The following is a 27,262-nucleotide window of genomic DNA, read 5'->3' on the forward strand; positions in this document are numbered from 1 at the left end:
GACTGGTCCTAACTTATTTACATTTACGCATTTGGCAAACTCTTTCATCCAAAGCGATTTACAGTACATGCAAGCTATACATCTTATAGTATATCTTTAAATCAGTTACATAAAAAGGCAGATGTCAGGCGGTAACCACCGGCCCTAAGAATCGAACCAGCGACCTTCTGGTCACGAGCCCGAATCGCTAACCATGAGGCCACGACTTATATTCAACACAATGACTACAATAAACACAAATACAATAATATGACATCTGCCAATAACCTAGTAAAACCTTGCAAATGCATACACATTAAACAACAAGTAAAATAATGTTTGATAAGATAAAGATGCTAAAGCTGAGCTTTGCAGAAAAAAACAAATGCTAAAAACAAAACAATTGCATGTAAACAAATCAAACAAATCAAAAGTCACAATGGAGTTAACAATAATATAGTAGTGCGCTGAATAATTTTGCTGTAAGCAATTACATAATTCCCTAGGAATGCAACGCTACAGCATGGACAATGATGTACGTTTTCAATGATTATATCAGAAAACTCAGCAGCAATAATCGATCGCATCAGAACCATATAAACATCAGAAAGCAGCAATAACATGCACAACATATAATAATGAGATATAAAATGGTTCTGTACTTAAATGTACTGCACAAACACATTACACAAAGCATAACAAACAGCATAAACTAAGATTGACAGCTGATCCTTGCCAGTGCGCAACACAATTAACAGAATGTCAAGGAAACAACACATAAACATTAGTTCCTAGGACAGACGCAGACGTCACGTTCAGTGAGACGAGTGTGTGCTGCAAAGTCATATTTTTGAACCGTATGGAACGCCATAGACACTCTGCATTAAGCCGTGTAGAGTAGCGTGTTACAATACGTGTTAGCAAAACTGAAAACAAATAACTTCACTGCTACACGTGAATGACGCGTGACGTCTGCATAGACGCTTCACGGCCACACGTGATTTACGTGACGTCTGCGTTACGTCAACGTCTCGTCTGCGTCTTGAATTCAATGCAATAAATAGCAGAATACAAAAACAGTTCAGACGTGGAGTGAGACGTTCAGTGAGACGAGTGTGTGCTGCAAAGTCATTTTTTAGGACCGTATGGAACGCCATACAATTATGCATCGTGGCTTGAGCGTCAACATGTACTGAGCAACGTCAGCGTAAATAAATTAATATCTATGAGTATTTTGAGTACTTGCAGACATTTAATACATTCTGAGGTAGAAGAGGATTAATGCAAATGATGTTAAAAACATAGCATTTTCACAATATAGAGGCAAAAAATATCCTTGCTACGGTTTATTAGTCATTCTAGGTAAAATATCTCTATAAAAAGATTGTAAATCTTGTTTTTGTAACGTTAAATATTTGTCTACAAATGTTTAATGAATAAAAAAGTACAATAAACGGAAGTATTTTTCTTAACCCATGTGGTTTTGTTATTTTGTCCAACTCTTTCATATTATTTCATTTTTGTTCAACCTGTATCTAGATATAGTATTTTAATATTAAAACCATGCAACAACTTTAACATGCACCGTTAAAACATCCTTATACCAAACCGAAATAAAACAAATAAAGCTGTCAAAGTTTAAAAAAAAAGTTTTTATAACTGTATTCATTTTTACCACTTTCTTATTCGAATTTGAGCTAAATGAGTCACAAATGAACACAAATCAATACAAAAAAGGCCTAACATTGTGTTTTCCGTATACTTCATAAGTACTTCTGCCACCCTACAGGCCTTCTGGATATTTACCAGATACTGTTTTAGACATGAACTTGATAAAGTCCATATTTCTACAAGAAAAAATAGCAAAGAGTAAAGGGAATTTAAACAGGAATATAATATGTCTGGTCTGACCATGAGGAAGGGAATTTTTTGTGTGTGGCATTGTTCAATTGTCTTGTCAAATTTCCTTCAACACAGTTCATTTAGCACTAAAATTCATAAACAGTCTTGAATAGGTCAAACGCCTGCGATATTAATGACCTTTCATATTCCCACGCACATTTTCTCCTATTCTTTTCCACACAGTGGCAGGAAGTCGTCCAGATATCCGCAGTGCTTCTGAAAAAGAATGAGGGACAAATTTGGGGAGGGAGCTTTTAAGGGTGTACACATGAACGTTCACACGGGTCACAGAGCATTTCTGATAACGCTGCATCCATCGGGGGAAACCGACCAAGAAACAGCCACGAATGAGAAGGCACCTGGTTGTGATTCATATTCAAGAGGATGGTGTATAACATCAGGAGAGGAGGAACAGACTTTCATTTGTCTGAGTGGCCTATCATGTACCTGACTGTGACATTAACCTTCCTCATATGGTCCCTCGGCAGATTCTCTCAAGGTGAGTCAAATTCACTTGCCTGTGCTCGAAGGAAATGCCTCAGATGATTGAATTAATCAATAAGATTTATAAGATCATATGATAACTGCTGGTGTTCTGAAGACTTATACTTGAAGGATTTTTTTGCGATTTATGACTATTTAGGCACCATACGTAGGGTATAGGGATTTAAACCCAACCCACGGTTTGCACTACATACCTTCAGCAGTGTGTTTAGTAGTATGCCACTCTTCAAAATGGTCTAAAAAATAAGGCAATCAACTATTTGAGAAAGCTTCAAAAAGAAGAAGGTTGCTTCGGTGAAAAGAAGAAAATGTGACGTTTTGTAAAAAGAGTGTTTTTTATAAAGCACATTTAGCTTTAGTTTACACCGACCAAAGTGCTGTACAAAACACATTATAAAATGACACTCTATAAAATATATTTTTTATTTTGAATCCTTCCTCATTTTAAGTCATAACTTTTAAAACTTTGTTCGCAGCTTTTTCGTTATTTTTTTATTACATTTTTTTACATTTTACTTTATTTGTTTACCTAGAAAAAGCGCAGAATCTTTCATATTTCCTCATTTTAAATCATTACTTTTCATTTTTCAAAAAGCTTAAAACTTTGCTCGCAGGTTTAGGAAAGACGTGATTTTCAATGTTGATTCCCATTACGTTTTTACTCACGGTGTATGGATTCCTTCCAAAAACTGAAAAATAATGTGAAACTAAAACATTTAGTAATCCGGTCGGATCCCGTTTCATATTGTTTGTGGCCGTTTTGTTCGTTATGGTCAAATGTTTTCTTTCACACACCTGCAAAACCCATTGTCTCTCTTCATTACATCTCTCATTGCTACAGTAAAGCCCTTCAACCTTCTTCCACTCCCATTCTGCTCCATTTCCTGTTGCTGTTCGTCTCTCTGGCGACTTCCTGTTTGTGTCATGGCCCTGTTTTCCTGTTTCTCCTAGAAGGTCAAAGCCCCGCCCCCTGCAGGCCAGAATAAAGCTGGAAGCTTTCGAGCACAGCTTCCTCAAAACCTCAAATTGAGTTTCAACACCATCAAATAACTGAAAGAAGTGAACTTAACATTGAAATTAAGTGGACAGCCATAACTTTAAAATCATTAAAGGCGGGGTAACCGATTTCCGAATTACACTTTAGACAACTGAGTCGGGCCGAGTACCAAAACAAGCTTGTAGCCAATCAGCAGTAAGGTGCACAGTGCACAGGACTACAATCTAAGAGAAAATCAAAGGGTTGTGAAGTCTACTGCTGGCACAGAGATACAGTTAAATATTTCAAGTCTGTTGGACTTTACGGTCCATATACTGTAAGTTACATTTTCTTCTTGACAGCATAATTATTTTTCTTTGTTTAGATTAAGGGGTGAAATCTGACCAAATCGTTCTCTTTTTTTGTTCTTGAGTACCTTATTGTTTTCTCTTAAAAAAGCCTCTCCTAGTGATCCGTACGTCAGCTGCGCGGCAGGAAAAGCTTGCCAGGCCAAGTTTGCCAACGGAGCGTGTGACCAGGAATGCTCAAGTTCTGCGTGCTTGAGAGATGGATTTGACTGCCTCAAAGACAAAGGCACCTGCACGTAAGAGATCATCTTAGTACGCATACTAAATACTGTATATGTTTCAGAGATTTTTTTGACTGAAACTGAATACTTTCACTGTGTGCTATTTGTTTTAGAAAATATAACTGTTTGGATATTTCACTCAAACAAAAACTGAACCGTGATGTTGTTCAAAACCTGTATATGACTCTTTCTTTTCTAGAAGACAAAAGAAGATATTTTGATAAATATTTTAGTGGTTTTGTGTCCATACAATGGAAACCTATGGGGGTCAATATTTTTTGGTATCCAGCGATCTTTAAAACAACGTTTGTGTTCCGCAGAGGAACAAAAGTCATATGGGTTGGAAAAATGGGTGAATGAATGATGACAGAATTTTCATTTTTATGAAAATAAAAATAACCTGCTCTCATACAGTGCAGGTTATATTCAGTACTGCCGAGATCACTATGACAACAGCCACTGTGAGCAGGGTTGCAACACCGCCCCCTGTGGATGGGACGGTTCGGACTGCTACAGAAACCAGTACCCTATCTGGGCCAAAGGCAGCTTCATACTGCACACTAAAATTCCATTCCAGAAGGGTCATTTCCAAAACACCTCTCTATTGTGGGCCGTAAGCACGGTCCTTCAGACCAGCGTCAGATTCAGAGGAATGGCACCGTTCCAAGTTACCAATGACCTTCTTACAATGGACACTCGACAGCTGGCTGACCTGTACGCTCAACCTCCATCCTATGACAGTGATGGGTAGGTGATGTTGTTTACTTGCCAGCCATCCTCTCTGACCTAAACCAAGCACCTTCGGTATTTAATGCGTTTATTTGCAAAAACAGATTTAAAAATGTTAAAAACTCACGTGTTATCATGTTTTGGTTGTTTTTTTACAGATATTAATTGGAATGCACAATAAAAGAACATGATTTTTGAACATTTTTAAAAACAGAATGATCTGTTTTTGCAAATGAACTCTTCATTTGTTAACCCAAAAGAAACTTAATCAAGTGTGCTATCAGTATACTACTTTTCGATTAAATTGATATTAAGTAGGCTTCTTGACCAAAAGACTAAACACGCAGTTGGTATAGTATACAAGTATACATACTTTATTACACTTCTACGAATATCCTCAGAAAAAGCCACTTAGACTTAAAATGAGTCTTAAGTACACTTTAAAGTATACATCCCAAAGCAATATTTTTGAATTTAGGTTTCTTGCACTGAATCTTTTGATGGAGACATACTTAAAAGTATAATGAAGTATTCTGTATACTTGGCTAAATACTCTTTTCACATAGAGTAGGTGAAAAAAGTGCACTATAATAAACTATAATACACACGTGCTCTATTTCGATGCGACTTTGTACTTATTATTAACCCCCAAAAAAGTTTTTAGTACTTCTCAAGATAAAGATAAAGTGTACTCAACTGCGCTATTTTGAGAACCCATAAGTATACTAAAAACTATATTTTTAGTTTACTGCACTTTTTACCTGTAATAAACCCCCATGTTCAAGATTTTATTGTAACAACATATAATATAAATAATATAGTACACTGGAGAAATCATTTTAATTTCACTTAAAGAAAAGTAAACTTGCAGTATTAAGACTACTAAACTTGTAGTACACTAAAGTAAATCAAATGGAAAGCAGATGTCTTGCAGGTATTACCTGTTTCGAAGCATCTGTGTTTCCGCTGACTCCATCTTTCTGTCCCGCAGGTCAGTGTTATTCCTGCAGCTGGATAACAGGCCGTGTTCCCGTCTTCCCTCCACCTGTTTCCAGTACGCTATTGAGGCTGCACACTTCCTGAGTGCCATGATGTCACAGAAGCATCCTTTATTTCCCATGATCCCTGAGATCCAGGCGACTGTGATCAGCGTGCGAGGGGTGGATGAGGAAATCGGAACCAGAGAGGAGGTGAAACTTCCAAAAGAGGAGCGCAACGGTGTGTTTCATCATCTTTTGCACATGCATGTACATTTGCATGTACTGTATGTTAGTAATGCGTTCAATAAAATCCGCTTTTATTTGAGATAGCACACTTGCACAGCACAAGAATGTATGTTAGGGTTAAAGCAATACTGAATTTCAGGTTTGTCATGTTTGAGGGAATAGTTCACCCAACTATAAAGAATCTGTCATCATTTATTCATGTCATTCAAAACCTGTATATAACTCTTTTCTTCCATGGAACACAAAAGAAGATATTTTGAGAAATGTGTTCATATGATGGAAGTCAATGGGTTTCAATGTTGTTTGGTTACCAACGTTCTCCAAAATATCTTCTTTTGTGTTCTGCATATGGGAAAAACATGATTTAGATATTATATGTGATCATTATGATTGTAAAGCCTCTCCCTCCTGGATGTGGCCGGTGGTTGGTGTGGTGACTGGACTCGCCGTGGCGGTGGCTGTGATTATTGCCGCGGTGTTCCTGTGGTTAAAGAGAAGACGTCACAGGCGTGAGGATGGAGAACGTGTGCGACACAGGTCCACGGCGACAGACGGCAACAACGGCGGCAAGGCCTGGACTCGACGTGCTGACCAGCAGGAGAAAAGAGGGAGAAGAGAAAAAGACAGTCTGAAGAAAAAAAAGAAAGGAAATGATTTGGGGAAAAGCCGTAAAGAGCCACTCGGCGAGGATTCTATTCGCATGCGGTGAGCTTGAAAAAAACAGCTCGAGTTGAGTGAGGAAACGGTTTTATTTGGGAAGGATTTGACCGTGTCCTGTCTTCTCGTTTTAGACCCCTTAGGAAGGAACTTGACATCGGAAGTGACACTGACATGACCCAGAGCTCCATGGAAGACATCAACAAGACGATCTGTGACCACAGATCACCAGACCAAAAACACTTCCAGGTCAACCATCAGCAACCCCGAATGCTGGGTGAGATCTCTACTGCATCCCAAGTACATTATATGCCAGTGACAGAAAAAAGATTGTTCAAGGAAGATAGAAGTTCATGCAAAAGATGAAAGAAAGTCATTTACTTAACTTCAGGATTTCTAGTTGAAGTACATGTCACTGAAAAAAAACCTATAATTTTACTGAACTTTATTTTTTAATAAAGTTTTTTTTACGTATAATGTATAAAACTGTAATTTTACAGAATTCTACCGTTTTTTGAACAGATTTTCATTGTTTTGTCAAAAAAACAGAAAGACTGTAAATAAAAAAGCACATGAAAAACATTTACTTTTACTTTTATGGGGTTTGTTTACAGTTTTTTTATTGCATTTTAAACAAGGACTAAAGTCGAAGGAACCATCACAAATGCCTTCATTTCATATACTCTTACCAAGAAAGAAGTATACTTTAAGTTATTTTTGTCAAGTGTAATTCAATAACTTCAGGTTATTTGTATATGTACTTTATGTAGTGAGTACTAGTACTAACTTGTAAGTGTACTATTTCAATACTTGGACTAAATTTGCCGACTTTTTCATTTATAAAAAATTTACTTTTAAGTATCCTTAAGGTGTAACTTTCTGAAAAGTACTGGAAGTATTTTTGGAAGTATGCATACTTCTGAAAGTATGCTTTCTTGTTTTTAGTTGTCTTGTTATTTGGGATCCACTTATTCTAATCTAGCATTTTATTTAGGTTAGACTGGGTACCATCCACACGGTTCTTTAACTCAATTTCTATCCACATGCAGCTCCCCCTAGAGGATGGGAAAGAAACTCAATTCAGCCACCTCCAAGACCACCAAGAAATGTTAGTTTTTTTTCCCGATGTCCCTCTTTTTAATATTCAGCCATTTTTTCCTTAAAAAGTTGTAATGTTGACAATACAGGTGTATGTAAAACCACACATACTGTATGAAGCTGAATGTGAAACATCATAATTTCCCAGATGGCAAAGATCATTTAATAATTTCGATAGCAAAATTAAAAGATTTAATTTTGAATTAATGTTGAGATAACCAACTTAACATCGATTCAACATTAAATCAATGATGAGTTTTATTGACTCAGATTTACAAGCATGCACAGTGTATTGTCATGCATTTGATAAAATAATTCTTTGGCATTAAGCTGTATAGCTTGAAGTTACTCACTTTGGATGAATGCGTGTTTATGAATGCATAAATGTAAATGATTTGTTACCTCTGTTGTGACGTGTCAGACGGCTCCAGTGCAGTGGTGCGGACCGGATGGCTCTGTCGTGTTGATCCGAGCTGTCAGGAGTGGTCTTGACCGAGTGGTTCTGGAGCTCCTCAGAGCCGGAGTGCCAGTCAATAACACGGACCACACGGGTGAGAGTCTTATTCAGCCCTGGTCTTCAAAATTGAATAAAACCAGTGCTTCTCAAACTGTACACCATGAGGAACCCCTGGTGTAGGTTGAATCCCTTTTTGACCCCCAAAAATCCATGACAAAACAATCTCAATAAAATGTCATTAAACCAAAACAATATTTTACACAATCCTATTATTATTATGAATTATAATAATAAATGATATTGGTTGGTAACCAAAAAAATAATGACACAAAACGATCTCAAAAAATATAATAATATATACAATAATAATAATAATAATCAATTAAATTGGTTGGTAACCAAAAAAACAATGACAAAATCTCACAAAAATAATATTGTTATTACTATACAATTATGTATTCTTATTAAAAATATTATAAATAATAATACTAATCCAATTATATTGGTTGGTAGCCGTATTTCTCTTCTGTTTCATTACACAGAATTATCATAAATTAGACATTTTATAAAATGGGATCACGGACAGTTTGAGAAGCACTGAATTAAAGGATTAGTTCACCCAGAACTTTATTATTTAATTTCTGGATGAACTATCCCATAAAGCGTTCATCTGGTCCTCTAGAAACATGCGTTGTTCCGTTTTTCGACCTGTTTATTAATGTGTCCAGAGGACCGGAGCCGTTTTTAGACGTTTTGGTTTCTTCTGCAGTTGGGGAGTAACGTGTCTCTTCTTGTCACCTTCCCTTTCCTGTTCTTCTGAAACTCCCCACTGCTGGTCTCTCTCACCACGCTTCAGACCCCCTTATAAACACATCCGATTCAGAACAGAGTTAAAGTACTTCAGCACACATAGAGAGAACGTTATTAACCCTCCACGCTTCTGTCATACTTTCATGATCATACTGCAATCCATTTGGCTTCCTATCGTGTCGACTCAATTCTCATGATTGGCTATCATCCGACCCCTCCACACACGTCACGCTGTTTCCCGATCACTCTTTTAACTATGTGTGGTCAACCCCTTCTCGCGCTTTCTTTTTTTCTCTCTTATTCTCTTCATTCAGGGAGATCTGCCCTCCACTGGGCATGCTCAGTAAATCACCTGCCATTGACCCGGACTCTCGTACGCTACGGCGCAGCTGTGGACTTGCAGGATCATAAGGTACACAACAGACATTCTTTGGTGTACACTTATATTTCAGATCTAAAATAAAGGAATGATCGTAATCCAACGTGTTATTTTCTAATAGGGCGAAACAGCTTTGTTTCTCTCGGCCCTCCACGGTTGCTACGATACGGCACGCTTCCTCCTCCTCAATGGGGCCAATCAGGAGCTGTCGGATTGCAAAGGGCGGCGTCCGCTGGATGTGGCTCGTGAGGGATTACATCATCAGGTCCTCGAGCTCCTACTGGCTCACAGAGTTCAAAGGGGGCCGGTTCCTCTAGATCCAAACACTGAGGTGCTCTGGGACGATCGCACCTACGTGTACTCGCCGTGGGTAGCGTCGCCTCCATGTCTTCCTGGAAGGAGCGCCTCTTTTTCAGGGGTCATAGGTCACAGGGGGATGTCTACGCCTCCACCCGAGTAAGTCATGCGGCGTTTAATGCATACGAAACAAAATGTACAGTACGGACAATGTGAAACATTTCATTTCGTCTTTTTCCCACAGTGATTGGCAGATGAGCCGAGCAGAGTGCACTTCACCTCAGAACTGGCGTCCACCTCCCAACCAATCAGCAACAGCTTTGGTCAGCCCCAGGATTCTCGGTCGTCCATCTCGGCCAATCAGTACTCTCCAGGAAGTGACGTCAGAGGACGAAGAAAGGGATATAACCCAGGAAGTCTTAAGAGCAGCGACACCTCACTTCCTGTCTCCTCAACCCGCGCCCAGACAACGCTCCTTCTCCTGTACCCAGCATGCACTGAACCGCCGCTCCAGCGCCAACCAACCAGAGCTGTCCGCCGCCACGCCGTCAGAGAAAACAGCCAATGAGCACGTTGAAGTCGTGATCGTGCCCCAATCAAAAGAAGCATCCCACCAATCAGAAAATAAAACAGCAGGAAACGTCCCGAGCTCGGCTCAGACAGAACCCGTAAGAGAAAACTCAAGGAACTCCAATTCCAAAACCCAGAATGAGAGAATCAATAATGAGCCGAACATCTCCATCCAAACTACTATGTGAGAGAAAAAGAGAAAACTATATAAACGTTGCTTACATGAAGTGTTGTTTACAATGTTTAATGTAAAAATATAAATTGGTATTATTGAGTAAACACATCAAGATCATATTTCACTTCTTGAATTAATTGCTAAAAATAAACCTTTGTTTGGCATCTTGATGTTTTTAATATAATTACATTTGATTCTCTCTGCAATTCCCATTACTGTAATGCACCTAGACAGGTTTTAATTGTGATATTTAAATGTTACATTAAACAAATTATTACAACGAATGTTACACTTTTGCAATACAATAATGAGAATTAGAAGTAAATGTGTATAAAGGGTAAAGTTCACCTAAAACGAATTTTTTTTTGCTTTAAAACACGTACATGAGTCTTACTTCTGTGGAACACAAAAGAGGATGTAAATGTAAGATATTTTGAGAAATGTCTTCGTGGTTTTGTGTTCATACAATGGAAGTCAATGGGGTTCGGTGTTTTTGGCTACTGACATTCTTCAAAATATCTTCTTTTGTGTTCTGCCAATAAAGGTAAATGTAAAGAATGAAATTCATTTCATTTTTAGGTCAAATAACTTATGAACAAAAATCACAATGCAAAGAAAAAATGTTTGCGGGGGATGAATTTATGCATCATGTCCCAGCTAGGTAATTAGTTTAAAGTACCATGGGTGCATCATATTTGTAAGATTTTTTTAAACGATACGACCATTGAAGCTCTTCTGATGTGTTACGAACTATTCATGCAAAGCAGCGAGGTCGATTCGAGGGGAAGCCCATTACGATTTGTGCAGAAAATCAATTCTCATGTATTCAGAAGTGATGAATGTGTACACAGACAGTCTTTATTGTAAAAGAGGTAGAGAATACAGGTGTTTCACTGTACAGAGAAAAGACAGCACTGTTGATATACTCATTCAAACGGTAAATAAAGACACGCAAACACGCCTCATTCATGTATTGGTACATACACAAACCCAGTAAAAAAGAGAAACGCACACACACGCGCACACACAAAAACAATCTTTGGATTTCTCTATTGCCCCCGTCACCCAAGCCAATTCTATCTGAGCGTTTGATAAACAATACAGAGCAGTGATAACATTAATAATAGAACTATAATGAAAGCAGTCTTAATGCGTCTTTAAAAAGTTCCCCTTTCAACACCTAGATATTGCAGTAACAAATATTGAAAGTGATGTAGTGAAAACTGACAAATAAAACTACAATAAAATATATGATTGCAACTAAAAACCAGTTTTGCATTCAGCTCTTCCTCTCACACAAACGCACTCAGACTCGCTCCGAACGCAGAACAGCCTCATCGGTGAATCACAAGTCGTCCATAAAATCTGTTTTTGCGTAAATTAGTGCTGAACTATTCACACAATGAATTTCGTTCCGCTCGCAATGAATTAAATGCAAACGTTTACGCAATAAAGATTTCACGAACGATTTGCGCAAACGTGTTCTGCGCGCACTGAACTGAATTAGAACGTTTCGTAAAAGTGATTCACATAAACTCCTTCCGTTGTGATTCACGAATGAGGCTCAATATTACAAACGAAAAAACTGCTATTGGGTAAAAGAGTGACCATCGTTCTTCGGTCGTCACTTTTGTTCTCCGGTATCTGAGCCAGACGTCAGGGTGGAGGGTTGATTTCATCAGTCCGAGTTGTCGGAGTGATCGCTTCCGGGTGAGGCGGCGGAGGGGGGCGTGTTCTGCTCCTGCCAGTTACCATTAGTCTGCAGAGAGAGAGTAAAAACAATTACAATTGTCATGATTGTTTGCAAAATTGTATTTTTATCTACTAAACTAATTTCAGACATTTAAGCATACACTTTCAGATCAAAAGTTTTTTTAAATAACGAGAAACATTACACTTTAGACCGGTAGTGTATATGAATGTGTATTATTAATTTCAATGGAAAGGCTATTTTTTAAATGTTTGCTTATTATAATAAAATTCACGATAAATAAGTTAAAGCAAATAAAATCTGCATTGCACCTTTCTTTCATCGACATAACAATGCCACGGATATTTTGCAAGCCGCACCACTGGGTAGTGAAACTTTTGATTGCAAAGTTATTATTTGTGTCATGCGTGCAGAAAGTATCGTGCCAAAATAAATATATTTAAAAACACATCTTAAGCTGGAATTTGCACAGGTGTTTGTTTAGTCACAGAAGCGTGTGAATCCAAAGTTACCTCAGCACCCATGTGATAGGAAGGCTGCTCGCCGTTCATTGGTGGAACACCGAGGAAGCAGTCAGCTGACCCCGATAGCGAGAACGACCCTGAGCCTGTCACAAGATAGGCACGTTTTGTTTTTATAATGATCACAATACATCATGAATATGCAATATTTTAGCCAATTATATTTCACGAATTCTTACCGGTGGAGTTAGGAGTGTGGGGCGACTCCTCACTCTGTGTTGCTCCTAAGGCGGTCTTCATGGCGTATAGATTGGCCTCCTCCTGGAACTTGCCGATGTTCTTCTTATAGCGAATCCTCTTGTTGCCAAACCAGTTGGACACCTGTTACGAATTCAGAGCTGAAATGAATCGTTGTGTTTTGTTTCCAAACCGTTTACGTTCATTTAAGACACAATGGATTACAAGGATGCTTGCTGATATGGGCATTTTGGCATCATTTTATGTGCATATGTCTGTTTAAGAGTAAGAAGACGTGAAAGAGAACTCAACGATAATATTCGTTTGAGCCGTGTCATATGACCCCTTTAATGCTCATCAAACAACAAAAAACTAAGACAAAACACACTCACCGCCCCTGACTGATGAACTTTAATAACTTTAATATGGTTTCATCTATATTTCATGTATACTGTGAAGACTATAAAGTGTTATTTTACATTCGAGTCCTTTATTCAGTTTCTGTACCTGATTTATTAAGGTTGCATAGGTAGAAAACAAACTAATAACTAGACAATATTAGTAATTTATTACTTTTTTGTGTAATCATTTTGGCAGGGCCTGTAATAATGTAGAAATGAATGATTGCATAATAACCGTCGTAACCGTGATTATTCCTCAGGCAATAATCATACCAACAAAATCTATAATCGTTGCATCCCTAGTTAGAATAGACAGAAGAAGATCTCACCTGAGACACAGTTATACCACACGTCTTGGCCAGCTCTTCTTTAGCTTCTTCGCTCGGGTAAGGGTTCGATAGATGTGAATAGAAGTACTCGTTCAACCCTTCTGTGGCCTGTTTGCTAAAATTACGCCGTTTACGCCTGATGACACAAGTAGAAGATAAACACATGCATCTGGTCTTCCTATGAACAATAAAGCAAGCGTTTGTCTGTGTGCACGCACCTGGCATCCAGGAAGCGTGAGCGCAGTATCATGACGGCTTCGCAGGTGCTCTGCTTCAGCTGCGTCTGGATGGAGCTGAACTTGCGGTGGATGATGGCCACCATGCGCTCGATCTCGCGGGGAGAGATGGGCCGCGTGCGAGACTGTTCTCTCAGCAGATTCATCACATGGGTGGTGAACTCGCTGCAGGCCTGTAAACAGCGATGACATTATTAACATCGAAGATTTAAACCACTGTCATTCATGACTGGCTGGTTACGTATTTGTTTAGCATGTCATCAGCAACCATTCATTCAAAAATTCTGAAAGGTTAGATTCCCAATGATCTTTAATAAACGCAAAATCTTTTACGCATGACAAAATCAAGCCAATAAGACCATATCTGATTCTTAACGAACCGCAATGTGTAGCTGGATTTTCAATCAATGACATTTCACACTGGGCGGAGCCACCCGGCACGATGGCAGCGATATGTACCTGCTCATATTTTTCCAGCTCTGTGTGGTAAATAGTCCGAATTTGGCTCAACTTGCTTTTATAGTCGGAGTGCTCCAATGAGCTGTCAGGAGACATCCCACCGGAGCTGGTCGCCGCAGAGACTGCGGCAGCAGCTCCGCCCCCCTTTTCCGGGCCGGCAACGCCTTCGGCTAGCAGCATGTTGTCCAATCGCACGAGCTGCGGGTCCGGATGTTCCTCTTCGTGAGCGTTTCTCATGGAAAGGCCTAAAACAACAAGTTTATCAACTGTGAAGCAACAAATGGCAACTGGTCAGCTGTGACGCGACACACTTGATCACCATCTAAAGCAAGCAAACCATTATCACTGGTTTGCATGCAAGCGACTACATATTGTCTAGGAAGGATAACATGTTATGAATTTGCTTCATAGAATCAAAATTTTAATTTTTTATTACTCAAACTGTGATTTGTGTAGCGCTCCACGGTGGGAAATTGATACAGCGATGGCGGACATACATTTATGTTTACAATAATAATGCATTATGTATTGTATTTGTTTACATTCCCAACATCAATACTTTTACTTGTAAGTTAGTGGTGCAGGGCAGTAGTGTGCATGAAACAGTGCAGCGTGCATTAGTAAGATTAATGATTTTCTCACAGGCTGCCAAACCATGAAAATGAAAAGCTTCCATTAGACACACAGCCATTTAATTACTAACAACCACGATAAACATTTCAATTCTTGCTTAACATTAGTATAAATATTTAAAATTCCCTTAAAAGCTAAGTCAAATCAGTAGCTGTTTATTGCCTTAACTTGGAAATAACTGAATATTACATGCAAATTTAAAATGAGTATTTTTTGGCTTTATGAACCAGACGAACCCAGGTAATGTAAAACAAACTCGTGCAAATAATAGTTTTGCATATGTTGTTTTGATATTATGTATAAAAATAAAAATGTTTGGGACAAAGGCTATATTTTTTTGAACGTTTTAGAAGCAGTGCAATGCAAACCTGACCTGCAGATCAACCTATTAACCATCATGCCATTGTTGTGCAAATGGGACTCTATTCAAACACATGCAATGGGCATCACACAGAAATGATGGGGTTTGAACACAACATTGACAAACAAGAGTTGGTATTATTATACGTTGTTTATTTTTTGTATGTTGTGAATGTATAATATATCCGCCCTGGGCTGAACCCAATGCCAACTTCTAAACCAATTATAAAGTTAACACTAACAGTTATAACTTTAAGCCCTTTTAAAATGACATGCGCGTTTAAAACTTACCTGTTTTCTCTTTAATTTCACACAGCACACTGAACAGAGCGGGTTTCATCCGATGACAGTTTAAAGCGTGTTTTCTGTCACCAAATAACAAACAAAAGTCAGTCGGCTAACATTAGCATGCTTTCTCAGCAAGACTGCCATTACAACCATGTACATTCAAAATAAAACCACGTTCAAAGCTTTATTTTGACGTAAACGATCTTTTTATGTCTATATAATTAATCACATATTCGCTCACATAACTGTTAAGCGGCAACTTATGTCCCATAGCATATTATCTTCAAGCTGTGATTTTATGAAAGGAATGAAAATAAACAAGTATTTTTTTGAGGGGGGGGAGACAGACATACATGCTTAACTTAAATTATAACACATAATTATCTTGTGACGTTTGTATTTCAACAGTGAATGTGGTAAGTTTAGCAAGTCAAGAAAACGTAAACAATAGCGGCTAACATGCTAACTTTAGCATATAGGCTAATCGTACATTTGAATAAAAACGACCTTATATTTCAGCTACTCTTACAATGATATTGTATTTTTTATATGCGTTTAAGATTAAATGGCGTTATTAACAGTACTAGTTTTCAACCATTCTCTACCAAGTAGACGCCTGTCTAGCGCGACGTTAGCTCGACCCTTAACTCACAAGTTTTTAAAAGCAACAATTTCGAAAAAAAACGTATAAAACTTACTTCGCTTGAGCTTCGTCTAAACTTTGGTCGGTTATGGTCATGATCTGCTGTAGGATATCACCGATGTCTCGCCGGTTGTCGTGTCCGTTTTCGGTGCCTTCGAGGCCCCCGGGATCGCCGCCGTCGGGCCGGTGTTGCGAGGGAGGGTGCACCGCGTTGAGAGGATGCATTCCCGGGTGGACTCTCAACCCGAGGCCGCGGCTTGCGCTGGGCCTGTTGCCTGTAACGGGCTGCTGCGGCTGCAACATCCTGAGCAGTGCATTAACCTAGTGTGTGTGTGCGAGGGTGTGTGTCCATGCATCACCACGCTGGAGTCCCCTAGCGATTGACAGACAAAAATAAAACGTGCCCTTGCGTGGGCATCGAAAATGTGCACAAGTGCATGTATTGTGAGCTAATCTGCAGCCCTGTTTCATGCAGCTTGCAATGAGAGGTTACAGAGAGGAAGAATTCAATCTGATTAAGTGCATGTGTTCATGTGCATTGCTGATCCCTGGAGAATTTCAGTGCACAAATATGATAAAGGCCTTTCAAAGAATCTATATTTACTTCAATATACTATAGTTAATTTTAGTGTATACTTTAGCATTTTTGTGTGGTTAGCTGCCTGTAGTGCAACCCAAAATAAAAAAAGAACATTTCAATTATGTGTGAACAAAGCTGTATTTTGAGCTTAATTTTGGATAAATTTACACCTTTAACATTTGGCACCTTTGTGCATGGTGACAAAATCTTGTAATTCAACAGTGCAGCATGCATTAATAAGATTAATGATTTTCTCACAGGCTGCCAAACCACGAAAATGAAAAGCTTCCATTAGACACACAGCCATTTAATTACTAACAACCACAATACACATTTCAATTCTTGCTTAACATTAGTATAAATATTTAATATTCCCTTAAAACCTAAGTCAAACCAGTAGCTGTTTATTGCCTTAACTTGGAAATAACTGAATATTACATGCAAATTTAAAATGAGTATTTTTTGGCTTTATGAACCAGACGAACCCAGGTAATGTAAAACAAACTCGTGCAAATAACAAGTTTTGCATGTCTATATATGTTGTTTTGATATTATGTATAAAAATAAAAATGTTTGGGACAAAGGCTGTATTTATTTGAACGTTTTAGAAGCAGTGCAATGCAAACCTGACCTGCAGATCAACCTATTAACCATCATGCCATTGTTGTGCAAATGGGACTCTATTCAAACACATGCAATGATTTGTGCACGGTGACAAAATCTTGTAATTCAAATAAAAAAACAGCGCAAAAGAACAATACACCCTTAAAAATAAAGGTGCTTAACGGCGCCATAGAAGAGCCTTTTTTGTCTAAATGGTTCCATAAAGAACCTTTAACATCTGAAGAACCTTTCTGTTTCACAAACATGTCTTTGTGGTGAAACATGGTTCTTCAGATTACACAAAGGTAAGAGAGAGGTTAAAGAACCGTTGCCTGAATGGATTTTGTGGAACCAAAAATGGTTCTTCTACGGCATCGCTGTGAAGAACCTTTCAAGCACCTTTATTTTTAAGAGCGTACTGGAAAGCCATTGCTAAAGGTTTGTTCACCCTTTCTTTGTAACGTTTGAACTGTAATGCTCGTGCATGCAGGTGACTCAACGTAGGTGTATAGTTTACATAAGCCTGAGGGCTTGAGGTCTGACTTTTACAAAAATGCAGGACCTGTTATTTGGTGCTGCTGCACGGAATGTTAATGAAGAATTTTGAACGTAGTCAGAAATGCACATACTCCCGTACGCGTTGCCTTACTCTATGTCATCGACTTTAACTTCTCTTTTTGCTGGTAGTCAACAGGAAATCTGCAAAACCACAGACTGTGTTAAACAAACAGGCCGCCGGTTTCAACATGTCAGAATTCGAAGCTGTTAAAAATAAGCAAACATTGCCCATATCTATCATTACAAAAAAGAATCAATAAGACAAAAATGTGAAAAGGTCAACCTGATGTGATTATAAGTGTGTGTTTTAATGCATCAAGTTGTTCCACGTGTTCAGCTGACACGAGCTGTATAAATAGGGGTGGGTCAGGGCCGAAGAGAAGAACAGGAAGAGAAGTCAGACTGTCGGGTGGTGAAGCTGTCGATACATCGTGTCAGTGTTTAGCTCTTTTCAAATGATTCTTGTGAAGTTTGGCTGAGATATGGGGCAGCTATTGCGTGTCCGGACACGGAGGTGAGACGCATGTGGGCTTCACCTGACATTGCCTTCAGAGGACTTCATTTGTACTCTCCTCGGTTTGAGAAGGTAAGGAGGGCCATAAAATATCAGCCGCCTTCTGTTGGGCCAACACAAGAGTACATTACTCAAATGCAGACTTCATTCGTTGAAATAAGGACAGTTCTGAGCAATTTTACTATGTTGGGCTTTGATAACAGATTTTATCAACACACCTCGATAAGACTAGGTGTTGCTTCTTCACATACGGCAGCAACATAAAGAAGTTCTTGTTCTATACGTGTCGCAGTAACGTGCACCAAGCGTCCGTAGAGACTGTCTTGACTTGTTGGAAATATGTAAATAAGGATTCTCAAATTTCTCATTTTTATAGCCTCTCGTGTTTTCTCCATGGGCTATGGAGAGCTCCGTCGAAGCAACTGTGGATTGCCCAGAGATCAAAGTTGAAAGCCCAGAGGAACCTCTTCTCATTCTGGAGGAGGGCGATGAACCGTCGGATCTGATAATCAACAGAGAGCGAGGACGGACAGTGCTGAGAGTTAAGAAAAGTGATGAGGACGAAATCGATGATACCGTTAGAGAAGACGCGCGTGACCACAACAATGTGCAACGAGAAAAACATGACAGCGAAGTAACAGAAGCCGAAAGGAACGAAGAGGGTGGCGTCAATCCAGGAGGTCAACGGGAGAGAAAGGTGGACGGGTGTGAAAATATTACGAAAATGGATGAGAGATTGTGTGGAGGAACGCGAGAGACAGCTGTGAAGATGCCACAAGAAGAAACACAGGAACCAGAGGAGACCAACACGGATATGTCGACTCGAGATAAACCGACCGCTCAAGCAGACGTTAAGCTGCGGCCCAAAGACAGACTGAGGCCTGATGATGCAAAGCAGACGGTAAGACTACCACGTGATGATCATTTAACAAATGTGTCTTTTTTTTACAGACCGAAGAAATGCTTTTTAGGTCCTGTGTTGATCAAAAAAAATCATCAATATAAGTTTGGGTGAGACACTTCCAAAGGCCTTTTTCGGTTTACAGCACAAGCCACACACCGGGATTTGTTCCTTGCGTTTGCTATCCAGTGGAGAATAAGATTAGAGGAAGAGGCAAAAGATACAAAAACACATTTTACTTCCACAATTTGATGGATTTTTGAGTGAAACAACACATTCGATGAGAAACGTGATGATTTCACATATTGGGAAATGATTCGATTGTTAAAAGTGGACGTTATGTGGAACTAGAAGAGAGTAAGTGCTTATAAATTAAAAGGCATATTTTGCAGACACTTTTCTCCAAATTCAATGTAAGCATCATGTGTGATTTGTGAGATTGAACCCATGACCTTCGTGTTGCTAACACAACTAAACTACAGGAACACATATTGACATTTTTAATACTCTTAGAAAAAACAGTGTACTTCATTTTATTAAGTAAGTTAATGTATACTTTATGTAGTAAGTATTCTATAATCAGGGTACCTGTAGCATACTTGTAAGGGTACCGTTTCAGTACTACTTGGAACTAAGTTGCCCCACTTTACACTATTTAGTATACTTTAAGTGTGTACTTATAGTTTACTGGTTCAATACTTGCGGCACATTTTGAAGTACACTCTCAGTAAACCACTCGTTTAGTTTTATACTACAAGTATACTTGTTCGTGTACTAAGAAAGAAGTAGAAAAGACGTATACTAATAGCACACTTGAATAAAAACACAGTCTCACAGGAATTCGTGACATTGTCACAAACTGTAATCTATTAAAGGGGTTATATGACACGGCAAAAAAAATAAATATTGTTTTTGTTTTAGCTGTAATGCAATGTGTATACACGATTTAAGGTTCAAAAAGGCTGTATTTTCCACATAGCGTGCATGTTTGTATCTCCTCTTTGCTCCGCCTCTCTGAAACGCGCAGATTTTTGACAAAGCTCATGGCTCTGAAAGCGAGGTGTGCTATGATTGGCCAGTTAACCAGTGCGTCATTGGTCGTTACACGAGGCGTTTCAGGCAGGTCTGGGTGAGCATTCGCCTTTAGATAGAATGCATCTTTTGTTCCCACACTTTCGTTTTTGCAATTTTACGTGTGTCTAATACATGTATGGGTAACTTATAGCACACCAAAGACACAGAAAAACACGTATTCGCACCATATGACCCCTTTAATTCGTGTTCATGGACATGAATTTCCACATTTTTTCGTGTCAGTCAGCACGACTTTCAGTCTAACATATTTTAATACGCGGTATCTTTCAAATGTGTAAATATCAACGCAATCTGATGGGAATTCATACCTATTTTACAAGGGTGGCTCATGCGCGTGAATTTCTTTTTCCTCATTCGTATGTCTTGTGATGATTTGACTTTGCCTCTGTGACGTTAGGTTTAGGGGCGGGGTTAGGGGAGCCATTTATCATTTCTTTGTGAAACTCGCGTTTTAGCTAAATTAGCCTTTGCGGCTTTGATTTTAGGGTTTCCAAAAAAGTGGAAATTCACGTCCATGAACACGAATAAATAGATTGCAAATTTTGTGCCAATGCCACGAACTGCCTTGAGACTATGTTGTAAATAAATGTCTTTTTGTAAGGGTGGTCAATGAAAGGTTGAAGAGGCCACCTTGTAAAATAGGTAGGAATTCCCGTGAGATCAGGCCATCTCAACATACTTGTCTAATAAAACGCAGTTTTCGAGTGAAACATATTAACACGTTTGTGATGTCTTTTGGTTCAGAGAATATCCGATTCTCCGGATGCTCTGTGTGAGCTGCTGTACGCTTTACAAGAGGGCAGAAGATTTAATGACCAGCGCTGTTCTTTTCAACTGGAGCGGCGCAGAAGATGTTACTCTGAACCGAGCACACCGCGCCACAGCCAGAGAGGTGAGATACAGCCCAGTCCTAAAATATATAGAGTTTTCATCTACATAGTGCATGGTTTTGGTTAGTGCATTTTATATAACTTATAATTAAACTTTTTAAGTTATTCATCCTCATGCTGTTGAAAATATGATTCTTTCATCTGTGGAAGACGCAAGAAGATATTTTGAGAAATGTCTCAGTGGTTTGTGTTTATACAATAAAGGTCAATGGGGGTCAATGTTGATCGGTTACCAGTGTCTTTCAAAATATCTTCTTTTGTGTTTTGCAGAATGTAAATGATGTAAATGATGACAGAATTTTAATGCTTAACAACCTGACTCGTGTCGTTCCGAACAGTGGTCTTCTCCTCCATGACTTCACTGCAGAAGGATGAGTTCTTCGATTTGCTGGAGACCTCGCAGGGTCGCCGTCTCAATGACCAGCGAGCAGAGCTCCAGGACATTCCTTCTGTCCCCCCGCCCCCCAAACCCAAACAGAGAAAAGGCAGCTGTAAGGTCACGGAGGTCAGCCGAACGGTTCCCACACAAACGCCCAAAGAGGACTTGTACAACATGATCGTGGTCTCGCAAGTGAGTGTTGAAATCCTGTCGAACGTTCAGTCATTCTGTTCATATATATTTTGGTTCAAACAGTAGAACATGCATATAAAATATAATACATACACGCATTTTAAATTCAAATCTTATAGTCTTGTTTTACGTAATTCTTTTGAAATTCCTCTTAATAACAGACAATAAAAGTATCGCTTGGACCAATGCTGATATTCACAAATATTGGTGGACAGATTTTGTGTTACTTTAAAGGGGTCATATGGCGCGAATACGTGTTTTTCTGTCTTTGGTGTGTTATAAGTTACCCATGCATGTATTTGACACGTAAAATTGCAAAAATTAAAGTGTCGGAACAAAAGATGCATTCTATCTAAAGGCGAATGCTCACCCAGACCTGCCTGAGACGCCTCGTGTAGCCACACCCCCACAAATCTACGTCAGTTGGTGGTGTGATTTGACTAAGAGCGCCCAAATGTATACTCAAGTAAGGTGGGCGTACCTGTCAGTACAATTGAAGAGGAACCTGATGTTCCAAATATGGTAAAAGGCGTCACATTTCCGTCACACGCTTGCAGTATTCGACCAATCACTACGCACTGGTTAACTGGCCAATCATAGCACACCTCGCTTTTCAGAGCCATGAGCTTTGTCAAAAATCTGCGCGTTTCAGAGAGGCGGGGCAAAGAGGAGATACAAACATGCACGCTATGTGGAAAATACAGCGTTTTTGAACCTTAAATCGTGTTTAAACATTGCATTACATCTAAAACAAACCATAATATTTGTTTTAGCCGTGTCATATGACCCCTTTAAAAATTTGGAGCTTTGCTTTTTCTCAAATTGTACTGTTTTCACATTCAACATTATCTTCTCCATCGCACCAGCCTCCAGAATGTCTATCTTCATCATTTATCTGTACACTTTCAGGGGCAGGGCCGTATCGAGGAGCAGCGCTGCTCAGCTCCGGGGCCGATGGACGACGAAGATTTCTTCTCTTTGCTGTTAAAGGTTCAGGGCGGTCGAATGGATGAACAGAGAACAGATCTCAAACCTGCTCATTTATAGATGATGTGAGAACCAAACAAAAGGTTCCTGCTAGTTCTGGGCCTGTTGTCATGTTATGCAATGTGTGAGTTTATGAATCTTTCCTGTCCAAAAACGAATAACTAAGAACATTGCACTACTTCTCAATATTGCCACATTGACTGCGCTTCAAATATCACAGCTTGATATTGATAACGGATGGGAGACTTACAGTATACAGTAGCTCTTGCTTTAAAGGAAATTTGAAGGATTTCTGCATGTTTCTATAGTATGCACATGCCCTGCTACAGTATCTAAATAAAACCAAAGGTGTAATTGTGGTCAAATGATGTGAACTATGGCCTTTTATATTATGATAACAAATACACAAATGAAAAGGGTCGTTTAAAGATTTTATGAAACTTATGAAATAACAAATATATCAGATACATTTATTAAATATAAACTATTATGTAACAGTAAATGTTCTAGTAGTAACATATGACAAACAAGTAAAGTTGTAAAAGTGCTATCGCTAAAAGGACAATATTTAACAGCTCATATTCTCATATTAATATTCTGCAGAAAGTTCATAATCCTTTATGGAACCATAAAGTCAAAAATGGTTCTTCTATTACAACATTTAGCACCTTTATTTTAAAGATTGTGCTGTTTTTATACAATAATCTCCACATTTTATATTCCTAAATAGATCAGATGCATGTTAAATGCATGAAACAATTCTTGTTTGGTTTGGAATAACAGTGTTAAAGGGGTGCCAACTTAATTTAGTATCCCTCATTTGTTCTAAACCCAAATTTGTTTACATATACATTTTTAATTTAGACATCGAACACATGCTTTTATCCAAAGTAAAATGACAAAATCTAGAAGACAATTCGATTTGGGCTTTGGTAAAGTACATTATAGATGCCAATTAAACTCTGATGAGTTGCACGTATAGCATGTCATGTTGCAACTGTCCATGCTTAAATGTGCTATAAAATGACATCGATTTCTATTTCTACCTGGACTGACTAAACTCACAACTACAGTCAAAACTGACTAAAGTTGTAAAATGAATGGCATTAACAGTGTGGTGTGTTCACTGTTTGTTTAATAAACGTTAAATCTAACAGCACCAAAAACATTACTGTAAGCAAACAAAAAAATAGAAAGAGATAAAAATGTATTTTATTGAAAATTATTTTCATGAAAATTAAGCAAATTCTTACACAAAATCCCATTAATTTAATATATAAATTTATATTGTACAATTATTTTAAAGTAATGAAATGATAACAATACGTTGATTAAACTGTAAATTATACACATCTTTATAGCCTTTTTTTGTCCAATGCTGATTTAAATCAAATAAATAAAATTCCACTGTTACTTCTGTCATTTATCCACTAGATGGCAACAGACACTGGCGATTTTATCTGAACTTTAAAACTTTAAGGCCCGGTTTCACAGACCAGGTTTAAGGCTAGTCCCAGACTAAAATGAATGTGTGACCTGTTTTAACTCAATATAACTTGCCAGGAAATATCTTAAAATATATCCGTGCCATTGTTTTGTCTCGAGATGCACATCAGTAATGTATTCTTCTAATGCATTTTTATAAAAGCGACATAAATATCTTAATTCAATTTAGGCATAGTCCTGGTTTAAACTAAACTGTGTCTGTGAAACCGGGCCTAAGGGGCAGGGATTAGACTAGTCCTAGACTAAAAAAAATGTAAGACCTGTCCAAACGGAAAATGATTTGCACGGACATATCTCAAAATACATCATTGCATTTGTGTTGTCTCAAAGTAATGTCTTTAGTAAGGCATGTTTGTTAAAATCACGTAAATGTCCTAATTAAACTAAGGCCTAGTCCTGGTTTAAAATAATCCTTGTCCAGGAAACCACCCCCTAAATGTTATTGCATTAGCAAAACATCACCCAGTGCAGTGAAAGATGTTTATTAAAAATATATAATACATATAATCCAAAATACTGTATATGATATGTCCAAAAATAATCATATTTAAGAAGTTTTAAAAGAAACATCTTTTGAAGAAACAATTCCATCAAATGTCCTGAGCAATGGACGGTTTTCAATGAGTAAAATTATCATATTGAATAAAAATCTATAACGTTTTCTGAAAGATGTAATGGGTTGCTTACAACAACTGTAAATTCATACAAATATCGAAGTGAGAGGGTTAAAAAACTTTTTTTTTTTCATTTCCTCCAGCAGCTCTTTGGATGCTGCACATCACCAGTCTGTTTTTCTAGCGTTCAATAAATGAATAACTCAGATTGAATTTGGTCAGCAATGAGGGATAAACAGCCATTCATTATGAATCAAATGAGCATTTGTGGTAAAGAGTCTGTTGTAAATAACACACATCTGAACCCTCCGCTCACCTGTGACCTCCGGCGTGTCCCGCAGGGGTCCAGATTTATTGCCCCATCTCAACCACAGGGTCACGGTGTGTGGATGAGGTTGAGCTGGATGAGAAAACAGTCAACAGGGCTTATAAAACACCCCTCAAAATGAGCTTTCCATTTAACAGTGGACGTTTTCATATATCTTCTCCGATTTAAATGTCACTGCCCCTTCATTTTCTTAGCGGGAACACAGTGACATTACGATAGTAAAGAAGCTTGTTAATCAAGCGCCGGCGGCTCGTGTCTAACATGGAAATGTGGGTGAAATTTACGTGCCTCTTTAAATCTGATGATAAAATATGTTTCAGGCCTCTGTGTCAATACATTCAAGTACATTCTGTGTCAAGAAATTTAATTTCCCAGAAGGAGCACATCGAGGCCACGAAGGATGTGCGGACCCTCCTGAATCATGCAAACGCATTGGACACCTTTGGTTGACCTCATGGAGTAAAATCTCTCCTTATATTCAGCTGTTCATCTCAGATCATTCACTCAGAATACACAGAAAGATCTTCTTCTAGATGGATGGACCTGAGATATACGTGAGTGTCACAGCTGTCAAATTCATCTGAGCGTGTCTTCTGAATCCAAAAACGATTTTAAGGGTGCTGACCACAGTAGATGAGGGGTTTGTCCGATTTGGAGTCAGAACAGCCGGTTCTCGAAATAAAAAAGTATATGGGCAAAGGATTATAGCACACAAAGAGACAAATGACAGAGCTTTCTGAAGGAAATATGATTATGATTTATGACCCAATATGCTTTCCTCAAAACAATGTCTTTGGTTTTTGCATTGCTCGTTGTGCAGCCACAGGTCAAATAAAGCTGGATTCATACAATAGTGGCCAAAACTGATGTCCAACGTTGAAAATGTACATCTTCACTCTTTAGTCAGCTGCTATATTATTCAAAATGTTGTGAAGTTGTGTTTGGAGCAAAACGTATTGAGTCAAGACCCAGAAGAAAGACTGCTGTAGCCAAAAACAAGAGACAATCAACAAAATTATTATTATCCAATAAAATTGTAGTCAACTTTTGCTTTAATTTTGGAGAGCTTTTTGTTTATCTATGCATTTTTGTGTATTAGAATAAATATTATGTATATATATATATATATATATAGTGTGGGTATATAATACCTCCATACATAATAACAACTGTTTTCTTTAATGTTTAAAATATTTTACACAATTTAATAAATGCGGAATCAGCTAGCCAAGCAATAATCATTAATCTTGGCTATTTTTATGTCTTATTTCTGTCTGTGAAACACGAAAACTTCTTGAAAGACCAATGAATTAAAAAACACGATATTGATGTGATGTAATCATTTAAAGATCCTAATGGGTGACTTTTGCTGTACCCTATTTTCTTTTCTTTTTAACCATTTAAAAATGGAATGGCTTTAATACTGTGCTCAAAATAGTCCGTCTAATAACACTTCTTAATTCAAATTGAATCTACGGCACCGTAAATTTTGTTTGTTTGATTTCTAAGCACATAACACTAAAAGAGTCCATCCATCCGTCCCTAGACATGCAGCTAAACTCACAAATATCTGTGCCACCCTTCGTCTATTCCAATAGAAAACTGAATGATTATCATATACATCAGTAATATCATTCACATTTTGATATGATTCTTTCTGTTTTATTACAAAAATGTCATTCTTTCATTGTTATCTGCCTCTGATATCCCACTGCGGGGTGTTTTTTCATGAAAAGCCCCTGTCTGATGTGTGGGGTGTGTGGTGTCAATGCTTCCGAATCATTCTGTAGAAACGAAAGGCAGGCGAGATCCTCCATCACTGCATCTGTTATGAGATTTATATAAACACAGCTGCTGGTTTCAGGTTGAATGCTTCAGGTATTTCGATTTGGTTTTGTTTGAAGGCACCAGGACTGTGTCATATTCAGTGTTGGGTGTAACTAGTTACTAAGTAATTAGTTACTGTAATTTAATTACTTTTCCCTTGAAAAAGTAAAGTAAGGGATTAC

At 38.3% G+C, this 27,262-nt stretch overlaps 3 protein-coding genes across 3 annotated transcripts; 2 read left to right on the forward strand and 1 right to left on the reverse strand.

The window, feature by feature from the left end:
* The first annotated feature begins 664 nt into the window (after nt 1-664).
* notchl (notch receptor, like) lies at nt 665-11,313 on the forward strand. The gene is made up of 11 exons (XM_057339766.1): nt 665-2,380; nt 3,821-3,965; nt 4,365-4,697; nt 5,671-5,897; nt 6,304-6,610; nt 6,697-6,839; nt 7,612-7,670; nt 8,082-8,211; nt 9,242-9,339; nt 9,428-9,762; nt 9,848-11,313. Exons 1-11 carry the CDS (start codon nt 2,266-2,268, stop codon nt 10,359-10,361), a joined length of 2,406 nt encoding a protein of 801 aa, XP_057195749.1. The 5' UTR covers nt 665-2,265; the 3' UTR covers nt 10,362-11,313.
* Nucleotides 11,182-16,559, reverse strand: pbx2 (pre-B-cell leukemia homeobox 2). Its single transcript, XM_057339773.1, has 8 exons — nt 16,162-16,559; nt 15,467-15,540; nt 14,183-14,427; nt 13,706-13,896; nt 13,488-13,623; nt 12,760-12,901; nt 12,572-12,666; nt 11,182-12,107 (listed from the first exon to the last, which is right to left on the reverse strand). The coding sequence occupies exons 1-8, from the start codon at nt 16,407-16,409 to the stop codon at nt 12,027-12,029; spliced, it is 1,212 nt and encodes a 403-aa protein (XP_057195756.1). The 5' UTR covers nt 16,410-16,559; the 3' UTR covers nt 11,182-12,026.
* A 1,656-nt stretch (nt 16,560-18,215) lies between these two features.
* LOC130558063 (G-protein-signaling modulator 1) lies at nt 18,216-23,264 on the forward strand. The gene is made up of 5 exons (XM_057340286.1): nt 18,216-18,433; nt 18,738-19,262; nt 21,102-21,249; nt 21,586-21,818; nt 22,728-23,264. Exons 1-5 carry the CDS (start codon nt 18,371-18,373, stop codon nt 22,863-22,865), a joined length of 1,107 nt encoding a protein of 368 aa, XP_057196269.1. The 5' UTR covers nt 18,216-18,370; the 3' UTR covers nt 22,866-23,264.
* The last annotated feature ends 3,998 nt before the right edge of the window (nt 23,265-27,262 follow it).

Source organism: Triplophysa rosa, linkage group LG8, assembly GCF_024868665.1.
Source record: "Triplophysa rosa linkage group LG8, Trosa_1v2, whole genome shotgun sequence".
NCBI lineage: Eukaryota > Metazoa > Chordata > Actinopteri > Cypriniformes > Nemacheilidae > Triplophysa > Triplophysa rosa.